Source organism: Pieris napi, chromosome 6 (assembly GCF_905475465.1).
Source record: "Pieris napi chromosome 6, ilPieNapi1.2, whole genome shotgun sequence".
In the NCBI taxonomy this organism is placed as follows: domain Eukaryota; kingdom Metazoa; phylum Arthropoda; class Insecta; order Lepidoptera; family Pieridae; genus Pieris; species Pieris napi.
In genome coordinates, this window is record NC_062239.1 from 3,566,146 (window position 1) to 3,585,631 (window position 19,486).

Below are 19,486 nucleotides of genomic sequence, written 5' to 3' on the forward strand. Positions count from 1 at the left end.
CTATCACTTCGACGTCCGTCGTTCCACAACTGATCGTTTCTTAAGGCAGTTTTTGCCGCGTGCCACCACTATGTGGAACCAGCTGCCCACTGAAATCTTTCCGAACCAATTCAACTTAGGGTCTTTCAAGAACATAGCGTACTAATCCTACTTCTTGCAATTAATTGTACGTTAACATCAGGTGAGCCTCCTGCCCCTTTGCCTCCTATTACATAAAAAGAATCAATAATGTATACGTCTCTATACGATATTTCGTCCAAATAAAAATGATCGTCAACCGAACTTTCTTCCTTTGCAAGCCATCTGGTTGCATGAGCGACGGTTACTACTTAACTCTAAGTGACCCGTTGGTAAAAAAATCTCTATTTAATCTAGTTTGAGTTTAACTAGGATAATTAAAATAACTCTTCATAATAAAATACACAATATAAACCCCTTAAAAAATTAGTTTTATTATCATGAATTGAATAATACGCTAAGTTAGCCGATCATGGCCGTGGTATACGCCAAGGTCTATTCTGATAAATTAGTCAAGACTACTTTGGGAGTAAAAAGGGTTGCCACAGTGGGTTCATCGTGTGACTCTCAGCCGAGTCTGTGCTATTGAGCTGCTGAGAACCAATTTGTAATTCACTCTGCGCTCATTTAACACGTGCTCTAATACGGGTTGCAGACCAAGAGCTTAGCTAAGTTAGTTTAGCTTAGCTCGCATAGCTGACGCAGTTTTCCATACTTGTGTGCAGACCGCAAACTGTGCGAACTAAGCTATGTGAGCTAACTATAATATGCGAAGCTAAGTTAGTTGTGTATGCCGATGCGCAGCTACACGAGCTAAGCTAAGCCCCTCCCGCTACCCCGCACTCCCTTTGCACACACTGACTGAGCTTTGGCTTAGCTGTTGGTGTGCATGCTATTTATTTCTAGCTTAGCTTAACTTAGCTTGCTTGGCATAGCTTAGTTTAGCCTTGGCATAGCTTAGTTTTCGGTCTGCAACCGGCTTGAAGGTGAACAGCGTGGTAAGGTTTAGTCGTATAAATGAAATGTCAGGCACAGAAGGTAATGTATTCTCAAAAATATGATAAAAGAAACATGAAATCTAGGCCAATTACTACTTAGTGTATTGTTATATTTTTCCTGGTAAACGGTTTAAGCAAATTTGGACAATATCGAAATTTGATATAATCAGAAAATACAGTTGCGTGCACAACAAAAACAATCGTTAATGGGATTTGTTTTTACTGTTTATTTCGGGCTCGTTAGTATAATAACGTGATTCGGATACTTTGTGTTTTGCTGGATACATGGAAATTATTATAACAATATGTTTTTATCAACGATGTTTTTAACGTATTTTTTTTAATCAGTTCATAAAGATGCATGCTTACTGTATATTTGTTAAGCATTAGCACAAAGATTGCATTAGTATTAATGTGTTTGCTTGTACAATGGAAACTAATATAACCCCGGTTTTACTTCTCTCTTCTCTTCAATTCTAGAGATTCTGTATCAAATATCTGGGTGCTTCTTGCGTGAGCAATTGAGCATTATATTATTATGTGAAAAACTGCTTGCTTTTTGTTTTTAGATTTTTATCGAGTCTCCGCCAGCTTATATAGAAGTCTTTAGTTCTCCGTTATCTTCGTTCGCAATTGGAATCACACTTAAGAAGGTCTTTTTCTACTCGCAAGACTTTCTCTTGCAGATGTTTTAGACGCGAAAATACTGGGCAATAACAACATTCAATGAAACATGTGTCTGCTATGCCCAGGTTAATGGTTAATTAAATAAAATAAATATTATTATTAAACAATTTATTGATTTATTTACATTTTCCCATAAGCTACCTTATAAACTAATTCTACAGAGAACAGGGTAATAAAATGGCTTATTTATATGTCAGTATTTACATAACATCTTCTAAAACTAAATAACGCTTATTTTAAATAAATTTAGGCTATTTTTAAGAAGCAGTTAAGAAAATTAAATATAAAAAGTTTACTTTTTCATAGTAAGTAAAGGTTTTGAGTAATCCCATAGTTCTCGTGTTCTATGCTTGATTAGTCGTGTAAGTGCTTTTAGCTCTTAAACTGACTTTTTTAACTTACTGATCTAGCCTGGCTAGTATATGATAAGATTTATTCGGGTATTTAATAAAATAATGATACTTGAAATGGTTGGCCGCATCAATTCTGTGAAAAAATGCGAATTGTAAATAATTTATGTAGAAAACAATGGCAAACCATAGGCTATTTTTTTCCTAATTCACTGAGATTAATTGAATCTAATAAGTTTCTAGATTTGAGTAACGAAATCAGTTAATATACCTTCATTACCTACTCAAACAGGTGATTACTGCCTGTGCGTAGGATTCACATAACAGTAAGTTAAAAAATAAGGTAATTAAACACCAAACACTGAATCAATCTTTAATATGGACAATGTTAGTTTTATAAAATAAAATGTTTTGCAAACAAAAAAATATTTCCAATACAACATCGCTCGTTCATGTTGATAGATATATCATCTAGTTATTGGTGACAATCTCGTTAGTTTGGCGTACCGTTGGTTCAGAACAATGAGTCTACATAATGGATATTGTTTTTCACGAAATTTCCAAATGTATTAATTACATCTAGGTTCTATATTGAAAATAGTAATTGCCAAATATAGTAGGTTAATCAACGTTTTAAGGCGTCTATATCTGTCCAACTGAGTTTACAATGAGGCGAAAAAAGATTCATGGTTATTCCTCATACATAATAATTATAAGCACTGTCGTTAACTAGACCACTAGACCATGGCCCGAGCGAGTCAACTCTCAGCCCTGAGAATTATTATATATTTCCGCAATTAATAGTCGCTCGTACGGCGAAGTAGAAGTAGTAGAAGTTCCTTTCATTATTACGATGATCAACTACTTGCCTATTAAGAAAAAAAGTGATCGTGAAACAGATCTAATCCTAGACCAAGACCAGAAATCCAAGACCTAGAGGTTGTAGCGCCACTTTTTTTTAATAATAGGAGACAGATAATAATTTAATATCTCTGCTTTAGTCTGTAAAGATCTACGAGTTATAGAAATTACTGGAGTAAGAAGATAGCAACCTAAAAGTATTATTGAGACTTTACTGTTCAATCAAAAAAATGTAAGGAGATATTCTTAAATTTATTATTGGTGTATAGCTATCTATGTACAATGTATTGTTATTGATATGCTTCTTTAAGATTAAACGTCTTTGTACATATTACAGTTTCGTAGTGTACTGTTATTGGGTAAGTATAATATAAAAAAAATCATTATGATATTTATTTTAAAATTACTGCCGCGAAAATAAAACGTCAGATTCAACTTACAGCTGTACTGAGCCGTCCATCAGAGTTAACTGTTACGCCATGAATACAATTGGATGTTAATATGTATTTTTCAATGCATAATGTAATAAATCATTAAATTTTGACTTGTTCTCTTGATAAATGAATGTATCATTAGAAATGATACATAGACGATTGAGTACATCTGCAAGTAGCTGCATTAATCAGTTAAAAGGAATTTTATTTCTTTGTTTTTTTACTTAAATTAACCATTACGTAAATTATTTACAAAATATATACTAGACTGAAACTTAATCTGAACTAACACAACAAAATTATAAAATTTACATAGAAAAATCTATATCACTTAACTTATCACCTTGAATATTGGATATCGTATTTATTTTCTAAAATTAAATATGTTTGTAGTCTATGTAGAAAGTGACATAATGTGGGTAGTAATAAAATTGTTGTTGATGTTCGAAGCGAGCGCGCACTTGACTCCACAGTCGGCAACCAGTTGTTGTCGAGGACGGACTGCTCTATGACATTTTGCATTGTATCTGTGGATTGTTCATATTTATATTTAATTACTTCTTCTTGACTTCTAAAATGCCTTTAAGAGTAAAATACTATTAGCAAATAATCAGTAGGTTTTAGGTTCGATTGACAACGAAATAGTAATGGTAATGCAAAACATTTTGCAGGAAACACAAGCTGATCACCATGGCTTAAATCGGCACTTTATTCGTGCCTGTATCAAGGAAATATTGATTTTTATTACAAAATGAATACTACTTTGTGGAATGATACCTTTAAAGTATAGAGTTTTTAAATTTTGAAATAATTATTTATTACTTACCAAAAGTGGTTACGTCTGGTGTATAGAATTTTTGCTCAGCGGGCTGCAACGCTACTATGTAATCTAAAACAAAGTAGTTTTAGTTAAGCTTACATTTTCTACACCTATTGTTATGAAAATATTATACAATTTTAAAAACTTATACACATATTATAAGTAAATACAAATATTATTTACCCCTTAACAACGATATAAGTCGATTAAAAAAAAATTACCCGATTATTATCTTTTAGCCCTTTGAATTCAACTTATAAACGCGTTTTATCTGATAATTCTAAATTTTCTCCTCGTATTTTAGAAATTTAAATATTAGCACGGCAAGGTAAATTTAACAAGGGTACGCATATACTATGTTAACTCTATTACTTGCTATGACTGGCTTTGCCGTTAGTATTAAACTCACGTCAGAAACACCGAATTGCTACATTATATTCCACGTTCATAATACATATAAGATCGACTTCTGCATAGAGTAAGCAAGATTTAACCTATTAACTTTAAAGCGCTTTTAAACCACTAGGTGTAACTTTAAAAATTATCATGAAAATATTATCATAACTGCATTATAAGCTTCTTTTACACTCTACCCTAACACTTAATACCTTTACTTTTATACTAATGTACTCTTTTCGTTTTCTCAAATTGTTTTTATTCCGGGATGAAGGGACACATGAGTAGGTACTTTAGTACAATTAATTTTTTTACTAAAAGACATAAGTAATACTCATACCAAATAACGTACCGAGACCTATTATAAGTAATAACTTACGTGGCTGTGTAGTGAGTTCTGTCGTGGTGGGCGGCGGCGTTGTCGTTGTCGTCGTCGTAGTTGTTGTTGTTGTTGTAGTTGTCGTTGTGGTAGTGATTTTTATTTCTAGAATAAATTTAATAAAGTTATTTTATTTGCGAACATATTTTTCTTTATTAACAAAGTTATTGCGTATCATATTATCCTCAGTAAGCAAACTCTTCTAGGAAAACCTGTGTTTAAAGCAATTTAGAAACAAAAATGTGACATGATTGGATTATACTGTTAACACTTACCATACAACCTCAAAGTTCCCTCTGCTTTGCCGAAATTATTACTCGACACACACGTATAGGTCCCAGTATCTTCCATAGAAAACTCCGATATTGTTAAAGTAACCTTTACTTGATATGCGGACGTCCTCACTTCTTTGATTTCATGTTTGTTACTGTAAACAAATGAAGTATTAATAAGCATTATTTGTTCAATATAGAAAAAAAGCGGGTGAGCAGCCTTTCTGTACCTAACGCATGCTGTAAAATTCTGGCTCTAAGAGATCATCAATGGACGACATAAGAATTTATAGTCATAAACCTAGCCAATATTGCTTTAGAAACATTGAAAAAGCATTACCAAGCGAAAATGCTCAGTAACCGATAGGAAAAGAGATTTTCTGTGACTTATCGTTAGCTCTGATTGTAGATTTAGTACGTTCAGCAAATAGCGCACAGAACGGCTGTCAATCTCCACTTGTATTTCACAGTAAAGTGCCGGAAAATTCAGCTTCGACAAGTTTCCAAAGTGTAAAATAAAATCCAGCATGTAACGCTATCGCATTCTTAATGGTCGGTCGGTTAAATTTGATTCAGTCCCATACGAGTTTGATTTTAAACTTTCGGCAGAGCTTTTTGTAAATAGTTCATTGTCTGCATGTTGATCAATTAATGAGCAATTGATATTTTTCGTTATTTTTTATTGAACCTTAAAAATTACGTTTTGTTTGTATTTGTGTTTTGTTTTCTAAAAAATGTTGATTGAAACTTCTTCTATCACGAGTACTTTCGAGAGACCCTTAAAAAAGAAGGCACTTACGTCCCCTTCTATCATTATAACTTTTTAATTTGTAAGTATATTTAATCTAACTTACTTACCTAGCCAGAATCATTGTTTTATCCCCACTCCGTAGCCAAAAGTTTATAGGGTGTGGATATGCTTCAACGATACATTCTAAAGTGGCTTGTGAACCCGTAGGAACTCCCATCACCTTCGTCGACGTCAAAATTGATGGACTAACTATAAGAAACATAAATAAATTTAGAGTTAAATGGTCTGTCTCTGCATTCATATGCACAAAATATAGGGGATAAATGGCGTGATCCGAGCCTTTTTATATGTAGACTAGATAAGTAATTAAGCATTTAACATCTATATCTTTACTCATATTAAAACATATAAAATATTAGTATGTTTTTACTGATAGCTCAAAAGCTTCTGAACCGACTTCAATCATTCTTTCATCATAAGAATGTATATAACATTCCTGAATTCGATCCCTCAGTGGCATATGCCATATTCATATGTTTTTATATACATATTAAAAAATAAATGTCCAGTAGAGCGAAGCTGTGACAGTTTCCTATCAGTACAATACCATAATACCATATTTTATAGAGACACTAGCTGCAGCAAACGTTTGTATTGCCATGTATATTATTTCTAGGAAACATTTTTTTTAGTTCAATAAAAATGACAATAATAAAAATATAGGGGTTGATCGTAGAGGGATGAAAATTAAGGGTTGTATGTATTTTTGTATGATGTATCATAAATCACTTAGGGGTTTGAAATATAGATAGTAGCCGATTCTTAGACTTCCTAAAGAATATGCATAAAAAATTTTATAAGAATTGGTCGAGCCGTTTCGGAGGAGTATGGGAACGAACATTGTGACACGAGAATTTTATATATTAGATTCCTTATAAAGCATTGGAAATAGAACTACAAAGATAAATCAGTGGCAATGTAAATAAATTTTAACAAATGAACTTAGCTTGTATTAAATTAGCTAAGCTAGCTAAATTGGCCCATTTCAGATGCCATTTATGTAAGTATTTTAATAATTGATGTCTATACCTGACCATTATGTTTAATAGCCATTGCGGTAAGCCATAACGTGTAAATTATGATTAAATTGCGACAATATGTTGACACTAATATCTTCTAAGGAACAAGAGTAGGGATTAAGTCGTCACTATTAATTTGACGAGATAGGGACAGTTAGAATACCTCGTAAAGAGCTGTGCTGCTAGTGTGTTTTTTATAATTTTTTCTTTTAAATTTCCTAGAAAAATAGCATACGCAAGGAACAAAAGTAGGCCCGCTGTTGGCGAAGATATCAAAAGAAAGATGTTTCAATTGTTTTAACTACAAACCCTAACGTCTAAATAATTCGACATTGGTATATAATGATTGTACAGTTGTACACGATGGACGTCACAAAAACGCGCAGTCCCACATCGTCCAAATAAAATGTTACTTACAATTAACACTTAGCATGATCCTCTTGCTAACGGAGGGTGGAACGTCGTTGGAGGCTATGCAGAGATAGGCACCCATTTGTCTTCGATCGACCTTCGTGAGATTCAGTGATGGCCCAGTGTACATGTCAACTATAACAAAGAAGTCTCTCAGTACATAGAATAGGAACAGGAAAATGCACGTCGTATTGTAAAATACTTCCTTAGGGTGGAGAACTCGGTTTATAAGACCCTTATGCTGAGTATATTTATTATATGCACCAACAGCACTATATGATTACAATAAACAAATACATAATACCTAGGTAACACTGAAAATGTTCAGAAAATGAAAAACGGCTTAATGTAGAAAGTTGCCAATACTTTTACTGTTTTTCGAAGTAATCTCCATTCCTCTCTACACATCGTCGCATTCGATGGAACCACTGAGAAAAGCAGTGGGCCCATTCTTCCTTAGGTCTCTTCTAGGGAATTTTCCTACGCTTTCATCTTCAGGGCTCGTAAAGCAAATATGTTGGGTTCGTAGCATTATTTACAGCTTTCATCACCTGTGACGATGTCAAATGCAGCATTTGAGTTACCGCCGTTGAACTTTGGCCACACCAGTCCATGCGAAGGTGTTTCTGGTCGTTGGTTAAAGTATGGGGGAATCCATCTGGTACAAAGGTTCCTGACGCCTAAATGTTCGTGTAATATTTTTTTGATCTTGACTCATACCAATGCCTAGGCTTGCCCGTATCTGCTGATAGGTCACTCTCTTATCTTCCTCTATCATGCGTCGCACAGCACTGATGTTATCTTAAGTAGTCGCTGTTAAAGGACGTCCTTCAAGCATCCGCTGTCAATGATCCCATCATTGAGATTGCTAAGTCCACGCTTAAACTCATTGAAGCAATTGTAAATAGTGGCACGAGATGGGGCTTCAATAAGAAATGCTAATTGCAGCCTATCATAGCTTTGTTGTTGATTAAGCCCACAACGAAAGTCATAATAAATCATTGACCGAAAATTTTCTCGCGTTTGGTTCATTTTCACGTGTAACAAGAGTTTTAGATTTGCCGCCAATTCACAAAAACAAATGACAAATGAATGCAATATACTAGCATTAGGTTACCAAAAAGTTCTAAAATTGAAATTCAAAAAAAAATCATCAGCAATGTTTCTAACTGGTCCATTCTAAACATTTTCATTTTTCAGTGTTACCCACGTATAAGGATAAAATATTAACAAAGATTTTATATATTAGTTTATATATAGATTTTATATACTCGTTTACAGACAAAAACAAAACAAAATCTGTAATAGTAATCAATTAGTTAATATGTATGTCCAAATATCTCATTAAGCGATCGGCTATACAACGTTCCCGCATATACCACATATTTACATACAGCAAAACAAAAGTTGAAAATACAAGTTAATTAATTGAAATTTAATAAATCATTTAATTTAATTAATCAATTTAATTTAATATTGTAAAAATGTATGATAAACATTTATTCATCATACTACAGTGAACCTTATCTTTATAAAACACGATGCCCTATTAGAATTCTAGGCAAGTTCACCTAGTTGTAAATCCGAATTAGTGTAATTATAATACATTATCCTAGCTTGTGAATTCATCTACATTTTATTATATACTAAAGGTCGTAACTATAACATTTCTAACTATAACACAAAGGAGCTATTTGATGTTTTGTTATTTCACTTTCATGTCGCTAAGGAAATGAATAATCATAACAACATATAACATTACACAGTGTTTGTAAGCAGTACATAAACTACTTCTATATATTTGTATTGTACATAAAATGTGATTACCGTACATTAGCTGTTAGATTTTTGTTTATATTATTTTTTTAGATTCTACTTTATTTTAGTTATAGTGTGACATGTTCTTTTATGTTTTTTGTTTGTTAATTATATGTATGTGCAGTTCTTGTACTACTTCTGTAGGTGTTTTTTTTATTGTTCCTTACAAAGAAGAGATTTCTGGAAGGATTGCTTTTTTATGTATGTTTTTGTATACGGTAATGAAGTGTAAACGTTAAAGTTTATGATTTAGCATCAATAACGACATGGATCCTAATTTCATTATGCGTTTATGAAGTTTGCTTCAAGGAGTTTTAAATAACATTTCCTACATACAAAATATACCAAGACAATGCTGTATGGTTTACGTTGTAAATAATTTTAATATAAATTTCTTAAGTTTCAGCAAGCCTTTTAATAATTAACTTTTCTTCTTGTACGAGTTCTCGTAAGCTTAACTTTGTTTTCAATTCCCTATAGAATAAACAAGCATTTAGTACGAATACCTTTTTATTAGGTTTTAAAAAGTAGAAAGGTTTAAAAGATAGACTAGAGTAGCTTTCATCAAACCTTTCTATCAATTTCAATTGATAATAATTCAGCCTTACTAGCATTCTAAAAAGAATACAACAAGTATTATACGTATATACACCGATGGCAGTAAGGTAATGATTATGTGAGATATGATATATGATCCCCAAAAAGATGTAAGCTTTGTTCTAGATAAATTAAAACCGGTTGTCTGTAAAGTCGGTTTACTGACGATAGTTGAACGTGATAACGTCATAAGAAAATACTGATGGAATGGTTGCATTTTTCAAAAGAATATTTTAATATTATTTGTTTGATAGATATTTTGTATGGATATACAGGAGGTAAATGGAAATCACAATTGAATTGATCAAGTTACATTTATTTGTACGCATATACATGTATACATGTCAATTTTTTTACGAACGAACGCTGCCGAACGCGAAGGCCGATATGGCCTCTTTGTTGCTCGTTCCGCGCTCTCGCTTGCACTTCAAGCTTTAAATGGAATGCCTCAGAGCGAGGTAACGCCGCATGCGTCATGTTTTTTCGTGCGTGCAGCTGGCTCCATCGAATTATAAGACGTTGTCACGTCAAAAGTACTTTTACATTTTTACAGCCAAGGTATATAATCTTGACGTCTTGTGAATTGTCTGAAGCATGTTAGTATAATTTTTAAAACTATTAATTTATTATATTATTAATTTTAGTAAAGATTTTGTCATTTGGTTATTACGATGTAAATAACTTCTTAAAAAATACATGGATAAACTTTTGTAAAGAGGATCAAATAGGGAAAAGAAAATGGTACGGAAGTATCCACAGCAGAATTTACCGAAAAGACGCTGGTAATATGTGATTTGGCCACAACATTGCAATCGCACTCCTCGCAAAACTTTAATATTAAGCAATATAAGGCACTACTTTCAATAACCACGAGATCGCAGACACGATCCATATTTACTTAAAATGTGAGAATTAGTGCCCAAAAAAAAGAATTGGTAAGGTCTCGTTACGAATCGAGTCTATGGATAAGTTATTGTGCTTTTCCACACTATAATAGCAATTTTTTAACAATACATGCGTATTATTTGGTCGTTGTAACATATATCCTACAATTTGTATTTGCAAGTCTACCATTATTTTTCAGTATCTTCTTATATTTGTATACTTCTATACACAAATATAAGAATACGTGTTGATCCGTCACCGATAATAACAATTTCAACGTAGAAATATATTAATTTTTAAATTCCATATTTGTATTTCTTAATATAGTTTATTGTCTTCTATTTTTATTGTATAATTTCTTTTCTCTTTTATCATTGTAATGTTTCTCTTTCAATGTTGTGCACACTTGTCACTGATGCACATCCATGTATTGTGTTTTTGTATGTATGTTCTCTGTAAGTGTGTGTATGTATTTCGATAGTGTGCCTTTTTAAAGTTATTAAAAAATTGTTATTACAAACGCGGTAGATGTTATTAATCTTAGCTGATCACGCGTTTGCGACATTCGATGCCTTAAAGACAGAGGTCTGGGATTCGAATTACGAAAATTTATTATTAAAAAAGTCTGGACACAGAATGTGTCTGTTTCATACCTTAATTGGAAGTTTCCATAACTTCCAATTAACCTACATAAATGTTACGAATATTAATGTTTGCTTTGGATCGATGTTTACTAAAATAATAATATTATGTTCTCAGGTACATGTTTGAATTAAGTTCTTTGCTAAAGGAAAATCAATTACCGTAGTAAATCAAACTCAGAAAGGCAATTACACGAGAAACATCCGATAATTGTTTCGCTTCGCTTATCAGTATATCTTTCAGGCTAAGTGCTTTTATTATTGAAATTTTCTTTGATATTGGTTGCCTCGATCGTTTTGATAAATATGATTGTAGCTTATTTTGATTTAAGTTTTCGCAGAAATAAAATCTTTTTGAGCAGTGATGGACTTGAAGTTAAGCCGGCGACTCTCAACGTTGAGGTCGAAGGTTCGAGCTCTAGCTAGGCACTACTTGAATTTTTTTCTATGAGCACAAGAAAACATCGTAAGGAAACGGCTAGTCCTATACCCAAATATCTATGTATTCTTGTTAAAGAAAGTACTTTATCTGAAAGCCACTCAACGATTTTAGCGCCAATTTAATATTATTATGTAACATATTATTATTGCAATACCTTTGTGCAACTCCCCAGCTTCGTTTCTCAACATAATATTTGTACCGTCTTCTCTCCTCCATAGTATCCGTGGAAGTGGTCTACCCTCAGCCTTACAAGAGATGCTCACATCCATGCCTTCTCGGGCCACCAGGTCACCGCTTGTGCCTTCATCTACGATGTTTGGAGGTACTGTAAAAAAGATTTTATTGAATACAATAACACTAGAAGAAAAACTTGAATAATTTTAACTGTTGAATAAATTTTAAGTTAGAGTTATTAAGTTTATATAATTATGATAATATTTGTATGTCCCATGTGTAATGGATTATAAGATACAACAATTGTCTATGCCGGACTTATTATTTATCACATGACATTTTTAAACAGTTCTTGTGTCTATTCTAGTTCATCAAGAAACATTTGGCCAAATACATTAACGATATCCTATCAATTCTAAATTGCTAATTGAAAGCTCTTACTTAATTTTAATCTTTAGATAGAAATATTAGGCGAAGAGATTTTTTGTTAAATTTATGAAAAGCCACTCGCATCGTAGAAACAGAAAATATATACAGAAAAGGCAAAATATGTAATTTAATATCGAGAGCTATAAAAACATTCGATTCAAAGCAAAAACTTTTACTACAAGAGTTTTATATACGAAAAAGGTAAAAATATTGAATTGGATCGTTAGTTAGGAGTTGTGATCGTTGAGCTTAGAAATTACTTTGAACTTTTATTAAAATCAATTTTCGGGAAAGGCTCTATAACAACCTTAACGCTTTACGCCGACATTTTTCTAGGCGAATAGACTTACGTGGTTTATGGAGCGAACTTTCAGTCTATATCTTTTCAATAAACTTATACACGAGGCGAAACTTTTTCTTTCTGTATAATCAGCTTTTTACAGAAATGGCTGTTACAGACGTAAATCTTATATATATATTAGGTAGTTTATTGTTCTGTCACTTTTTCTTAAATCTTAGTCTGCCAACATATTCTTAGAAGTTATACAATTTTATTAGGTATTGAAAGAATAAAATATGATTAAAATAAATAAGATGCTGCATACATCTTACTTTATGAAACCACTAAAATTATGATAACCATTTACGATTTAATACAACACACTCGTTTTAATATAGACGAAACTAAATTTTTATGTACATGAGTTTTGGGGGATGTGATTAAGGATGTTTTTTTATATTAATTTTATATTTGTAATATGTATGCTGAATGTCGTGAAAGTGGATAAAGCGAGAGAGATATGCCAGGATCGTAGCAAGTGGAAAATCGGTACTCTCTGCCTACACCTTCGGGAATAAGGCATGAATGTATAGATAGATAGATATAGTATATGTTGTATTTCCAATTTTCATATAGTTTAATGTAAATTATAATTGAATACGAACAAGGTTTTTTATTAAAAAATATACGTGAGAGTGAGCACCTTCAAAGAACTTATGTATTAATTTAAGATAAAAGGTTCATAATAGAATTATTTAGCTAAAAGCCTTTTAAGTTATTAAAAATAAATTGTGATCCTGCAAGTTGCAAGCTAAGATAATTGGTTCTTAATAAAATTGCTTGGTTTTCTAGTACTAAGAATTTAACGCAAAGTATTCTATTCTATCGGATAGTAATTATAAAATCAAACAATTCTTGACTTAATTAAGTTTCTTTTTCAGACACAGTTCTTTCTGGCTTGCTGTTAACTTTTTTATTACATATTATAATAAAGTGAGTTACAAATGAGGTCTAGTAAGATAAATTTAAAATTTTCATTAAACTAGGATCTGTGAATATTAGTTATGTAACCGATCAAATAATTTTCCAATTAAAAACATAATTTGACAAGTACAAAAGTATTTGTAATAACTCAGTACGATATATTTACGCAAGCCTACTTAGACACCTGCTCGTAAATCTCTAAATATCGACAAATTCAATGCGATATTACCAGATAATAAATCTTTAGAAGAAATTTCCTCGTATTTTACAGCTGAATACTTCGGTAGCTTTCGGTTATTTTCATTCCAACTGTGGGCATTATAAAAAACAATGGAACTCGACGTGAACGAAGTAATTTATATATCATGGGATTGTTATGCCGGGGAGGTTTTTACGATTTTATTCGTTATGTTTACAGGAGGGAAATTGTTACCGTACCTACGCCTTTATACACAAATTATATAAACATTTGAATGCTTTCTATGTGCTATGTTAAATTGTGTTTTGAAAATTATGCGTGGATTTATTAGCATTATTAAATTATACTTAATTTAAAATGCAGAAATAAATAAAATAGCCCGTAGAATAATAGTAATATTGATTAAGGAAAAGAAACTGCCGTTGATGCATTTAATTTATGCGCGGTGTACCTACTTAAAAAAAATTAAAATTATTTTTTAATATAGGTAACGCAATGTACAAGAACGTCAAAAAAGATATAAATAGGAAATGCTTTTAATTTTACATTTACTGCCAGTTCTCAAATCAAGGTCGTAGACCGGAAGAGAAGAACTGGCAATAAACTCTGTTTTACACAACGTTAGTAAGGAGCTCCAACCATTACACCATGTTCCACATGACATCATAAGTAATTAATAATAATAAAATAAATTAAAAACAAAGATTTGTCCTCTATTAGCAGGAGGCATGGTGAAATAGGAATAACTTTAGTGGATGAGTCTTGCTAATCTAAAAACTGTAATTTCCCGAGTACAATAATGTTTATTTATACCCGCAATTAGTTAGACCCAAAATTAAATAACGACTTGTTCGAGACACAGAATACAGTCAATAAATTTTGCCTATAATTAAGGAAATTATATAAAACCTATGCAAAAATCTGAGACCAAATCGTAAAGGTCGTCGTATGTCGTCGGCGCCTTGTATCTACCTAGAAGTGTTACATAATTAATCACGTCCATACTTTCTTCGACTACGTACTTAACTTCGAGTTCCTTGTTGGGGCAGTCATAGGTTCCGATTTAGTACGTTCAAAGGCGATTCGAAAAAGGTTTTAATTAAAGCAGCAAAATATTTATTGTCAGGCAGTATCGAAGTTAACACATACTAGTACAATACACACACATAATATAGAGGGAATTTCCTATATATAGTTTTCCGCTAAAAAAACTCCCTTTGTCGCTACTCCCCTCTTCGAAGACACTCTCCTTAAAGCCTCAGCTAGCATCGGAATACTGGGCGTTGACATATCGAATAACGTTCAGTTTCGCGGTCATCTGGAAGGAAAGGCTAAATTAGCCTCCAAAAAGCTTGGTGTGCTCAGCAAGGCGAGACGGTACTTCACTCCGGGCCACCGCTTGCAACTATATAAAGCGCAAATTCGGCCCCACATGGAGTACTGCTCTCACCTCTGGGCGGGAGCTCCCCAGTACCAGCTCCTTCCACTTGACCGTATTCAACGAAGAGCGGTTCGAATCGTCGACGACCAGTCACTTTCCGTGCGGCTTGATCCCTTGGCGTTGCGTAGAGATGTAGGATCTCTCTGCATCTTCTACCGCATTTACCATGGAGAGTGTTCAGAGGAGTTGTTCGGTCTAATACCTGCAGCTGAGTTTCATCATCGGACGTCAAGGCAAAATACAAAATACCATCCGTATCACCTCGACGTCCGTCGTTCCACAACAGAGCGTTTTCTAAGGCAGTTTTTGCCGCGCACCACCACTATGTGGAACCAGCTTCCCACAGAAGTATTTCCGAACCAATTCGACTTAGGGTCCTTCAAGAAAAGAGCGTACCAATTCTTGAAAGGCCGGCAACGCACTTGCGAGCCTTCTGGCATTGTGAGTGTCCATGGGCGGCGGTATCACTTAACATCAGGTGAGCCTCCTGCCCGTTTGCCTCCTATTACATAAAAAAAAAAAAAAAAAATATAAATTACTAGCTGACCCAGCAAAACTTTAACCTAATAAAGTTAGAGATATATTGTCGCTGAGTTTTTTGTAGGCATTATCAAGCTCTACAACTTTCTCTAGAACTGATTCATATATCGTCAAGGCAGTGTTCGTAAGAAACGTTGTCGTTCCACAGTTTCTTTGGCTTACTTTGCTCATTCGACTATCACGATTAATTTTTCGGGTTACTATACGAGTATAGACACTAAAATTACGTGGCTTTCTATTACCACCATGTAGGTGGTTTATAAACCTCATAAACTTTACCTCTTTATAATATTAGTATAGATATGATAAATTGAAACTGTAGAAAAGTCTGATGAGTTCGGAATACGCATTCATCGAGGAAGATAAATTGTACTTATATAAACTTTATCTTTGATCGAACAAAGCTAACGAAGTTTTCCTCAGAAATATGAAATTGCTGTAACTTGAAGACAGCTGTTGTTCCTATTTTACATTTATTTTATTAAGAGATAAGGGGTTTAACTCACTAAGATTAAATAAGTTCAACTTTGAATCTGACGTTAAAATTATTCAATTTTTAGACGATTTGCACAGTTGTTTGTTAATACAACTACTACTAGATACTATTAAGAGATATTTCTTTTACTTCGTTGCGAAATCAGTAACATTTGAATAGATAAATAATAATTAAACAGGCGGCCTTTTGCAGCTTTCGGGCGATCTCTTCAATGCAATCACCATGAATGTATGGTTGACATGAGGTAAGGTGTGAGTCAAGCAACTTCAAGTCTTGGAGCCAAATAAAGGTAAGTAATAAGTAATTTTGAAGATAAGTAAGTACCTGGAGAATCTATGCAAACGGGTGGTTCAGCAACTTCAAGTAAGAAATAAAAATGAAACAGTTTTGCAGCCTGCGGACACCAGGTAGTTCGTCTATAATAAAATATCTTCCATATTGCGAAAGAGGTATAAGCAAATAGATAATAAAAGATAATATCAAACACATTCCTTCATATGTAAACGTATATAGGGATCCATTGCTCTTTGAATATTTGTCCTTGTCATTCTCGTAAGGTTTTCCCATCACATAGACAAAATGAAATTATTTGAAAACTATAAATGATAAATGATAAATGATAAATGATTTATTTCTGTAAGTAGGTTTTTACAAACACTTTTACACGTCAAACATTTTTTTTTTTAAACTAGATGAGATCGACGTTTCCTATCTGACTGCTCTGAGAAGAAACGCCGAAACAAACTCAGAGGTCACAGTCTCTTTTAAAGTCCAGACATAACAAGATTATGTGAAGACCATGTAGATTGATGTCTGAAATGGTCTTTTGAGGAAAGAACCACACAGATTGAGTGGACCTGTATAAAAAATCATTTAAAAAGTTAAAAAGGAATTGAAAATGATAAAAATTAACGATACTAAAGTTTGTTTATACTTAGGTACGTATACTAGGTACTGAAAATAGATCAAAGTTGAACAGTTTCCATATTTTAGAATATACCATTAAATCAAATCATCTTTATATAACGTTAGGCCACGTGCTTATAAAGTAGATTGTCATACTCAAAAATGTAATTCTAACATATTATGTTCATAAAGTGTGAAGTTAACAATTATAAATAATAAATTAAATCTTCATATAATGTATACACTTTAAAACAATTAATTTCCTCTGTTAAAATTGTGTTGCGAAAGAATGCATTCTTCTATATAAAAGACATTATTTTTTTGCAAGAGATATTTGTCTATGTAGGCCATAAATTATCCTACAAAGTAGGGACTAACGACAAATTCCTAATTTATACGACCCGATTAACTAAGTGATCGAACGGGAACAGTCATTTGTTTCAGAGGTTATTTGAGTGAAATTCCCCCGTTCTTGCTGCAGATATATTCAATGGCAATATTCGGGTAAAATCGATTTATGGTCTGATATAGGTTAAACCCCCCTTTGATCTCGCGTAAAGGCAGCGTTAGAACTCTATTGGAAAATTAATATTGCGCTAGTCCTAATAGTTTTTAGGTAGGGGTTTTATGCGGAAACCAATATGTGTATTAAACTTTTACATGCGTTTATTATTCTACTAGCACTTCTGTGGACCAGTTTTTATGCTTTTAGTTATTATGCCATTGATTCTTCCCTTATCACAAGCATCAATTATTAATAACTTCTTGAATCATAATATAAATATTTTAATAATGCTACAAATACATAGGTCAATTGGAACCAATTATTGTTAATTTCCATTTCTAAATAACCACATTATTTTCTAATATTATCTAAATATGGCGGGATATGTAATTAATTTTTTACAAGAATCCATATTGTTACATGTTTCCTAAGTATACAGATTAATTAGTAATAACACAATTGGGTCATTTATCGAGTTTTACACAGAAAATAATTGTTAGATCATGACACTGAACGCAAACAATTTTAATTGAGATATAAGGCAAGGGCCGCGATACCATCGTATCAGTTAAATTCTATAAAAAAAATATTTTTCTAATAGCTGCGCAATTTTATAATCGGGATAGGTTTTCTAACGCATAGGTCGAATGCCAATTTCAATGACAGATATACCATTATCAAGGGCTAATTCATATTAAACGAAATCTAATTTAAAATCAATTTAACGTCACGAAGTGTTACACGCTTACATTGTGTTTGACTCAATATTATTAGAAGAAAACACCGGTTTTGATAACATTCACAAAGTGTGCAAGTCATTGTAATGCTATGTATAATGGATATGGATCTACAAACCAGCCCTCAATTTTTGGTCTGCAAAGGCTACCAAGACACCAAGGATCTATTTCAGACAGGAAACATGTTAATCTTATCAGGGCCGTACAGTGACTGGCATTTCCTTCTATTTAAATCTACGATTTCAGTATTTAATATTATATTACAATTATTCTACAGTCCACATAGTATCATCAATACATGTTTTTAGACACTTACTGACAGGTTATTGATACTAAATAACTGTATAAATAATAAAGTATATTTAACCATGGATTTTGATAAAGTACATTTAGATCCGTATTTAAAACCTTCGTTTTATAAATTTTGTTTATTAATTGTCTACAGTCGAGTTCTTTGTTTGGTGAGTCGTATTAAGCAAATATCATTTCAATTAAACACACAAATCATATAAAAAGTGCTTGGCTAGCCCTGAAGTTACCCCAGAAAACATTGAGAGTTTCGGAGTTTTTGGAGCTTGCGGAGTTATTGTCTGGTTGTTATCTGAATAAATGATTACCAGTATACAATTCACTTAGATAAGACCGTTTTGTTCCGTATTTTAGGTAGTTGACAATACCCTGAATAATTTTATAGGTTGTTGTTATTTTATCGAATCTGTGTCTGAGTAATATCTTTACAATATGGAACTAGCCCCAAATACATTTTATCTGTGTAGTGCATTCATCTTAACGGTTATATTGAAAAACGTTTGAAGTGAAAAATGGCCTGATACAACAATTTTCCTAATGTTATTAATTAAAGTTATATAAAGGATAGTATCACTCATGTTTTGTTTGTCCCGTTATCCGTTATTGTGTATGGGGTAAAAAAAATTTCAGGTTTACGTCTTGTAACT

At 32.7% G+C, this 19,486-nt stretch overlaps 1 protein-coding gene across 1 annotated transcript in view; it reads right to left on the reverse strand.

Moving 5' to 3' along the window:
- Positions 1–2,986: 2,986 nt before the first annotated feature.
- Positions 2,987–19,486, reverse strand: part of LOC125050618 (lachesin-like) — a 69,110-nt gene continuing 52,610 nt past the window's right edge. The window contains exons 5-11 of the mRNA XM_047650573.1: positions 11,994–12,164; positions 7,463–7,591; positions 6,074–6,215; positions 5,219–5,370; positions 4,944–5,048; positions 4,175–4,237; positions 2,987–3,875 (exon numbers count right to left, since the gene is read on the reverse strand). Coding sequence (XP_047506529.1) covers positions 3,688–3,875; positions 4,175–4,237; positions 4,944–5,048; positions 5,219–5,370; positions 6,074–6,215; positions 7,463–7,591; positions 11,994–12,164 — 950 coding nt within the window. The 3' untranslated portion in view covers positions 2,987–3,687. The remainder of the gene's footprint in view (positions 3,876–4,174; positions 4,238–4,943; positions 5,049–5,218; positions 5,371–6,073; positions 6,216–7,462; positions 7,592–11,993; positions 12,165–19,486) is intronic.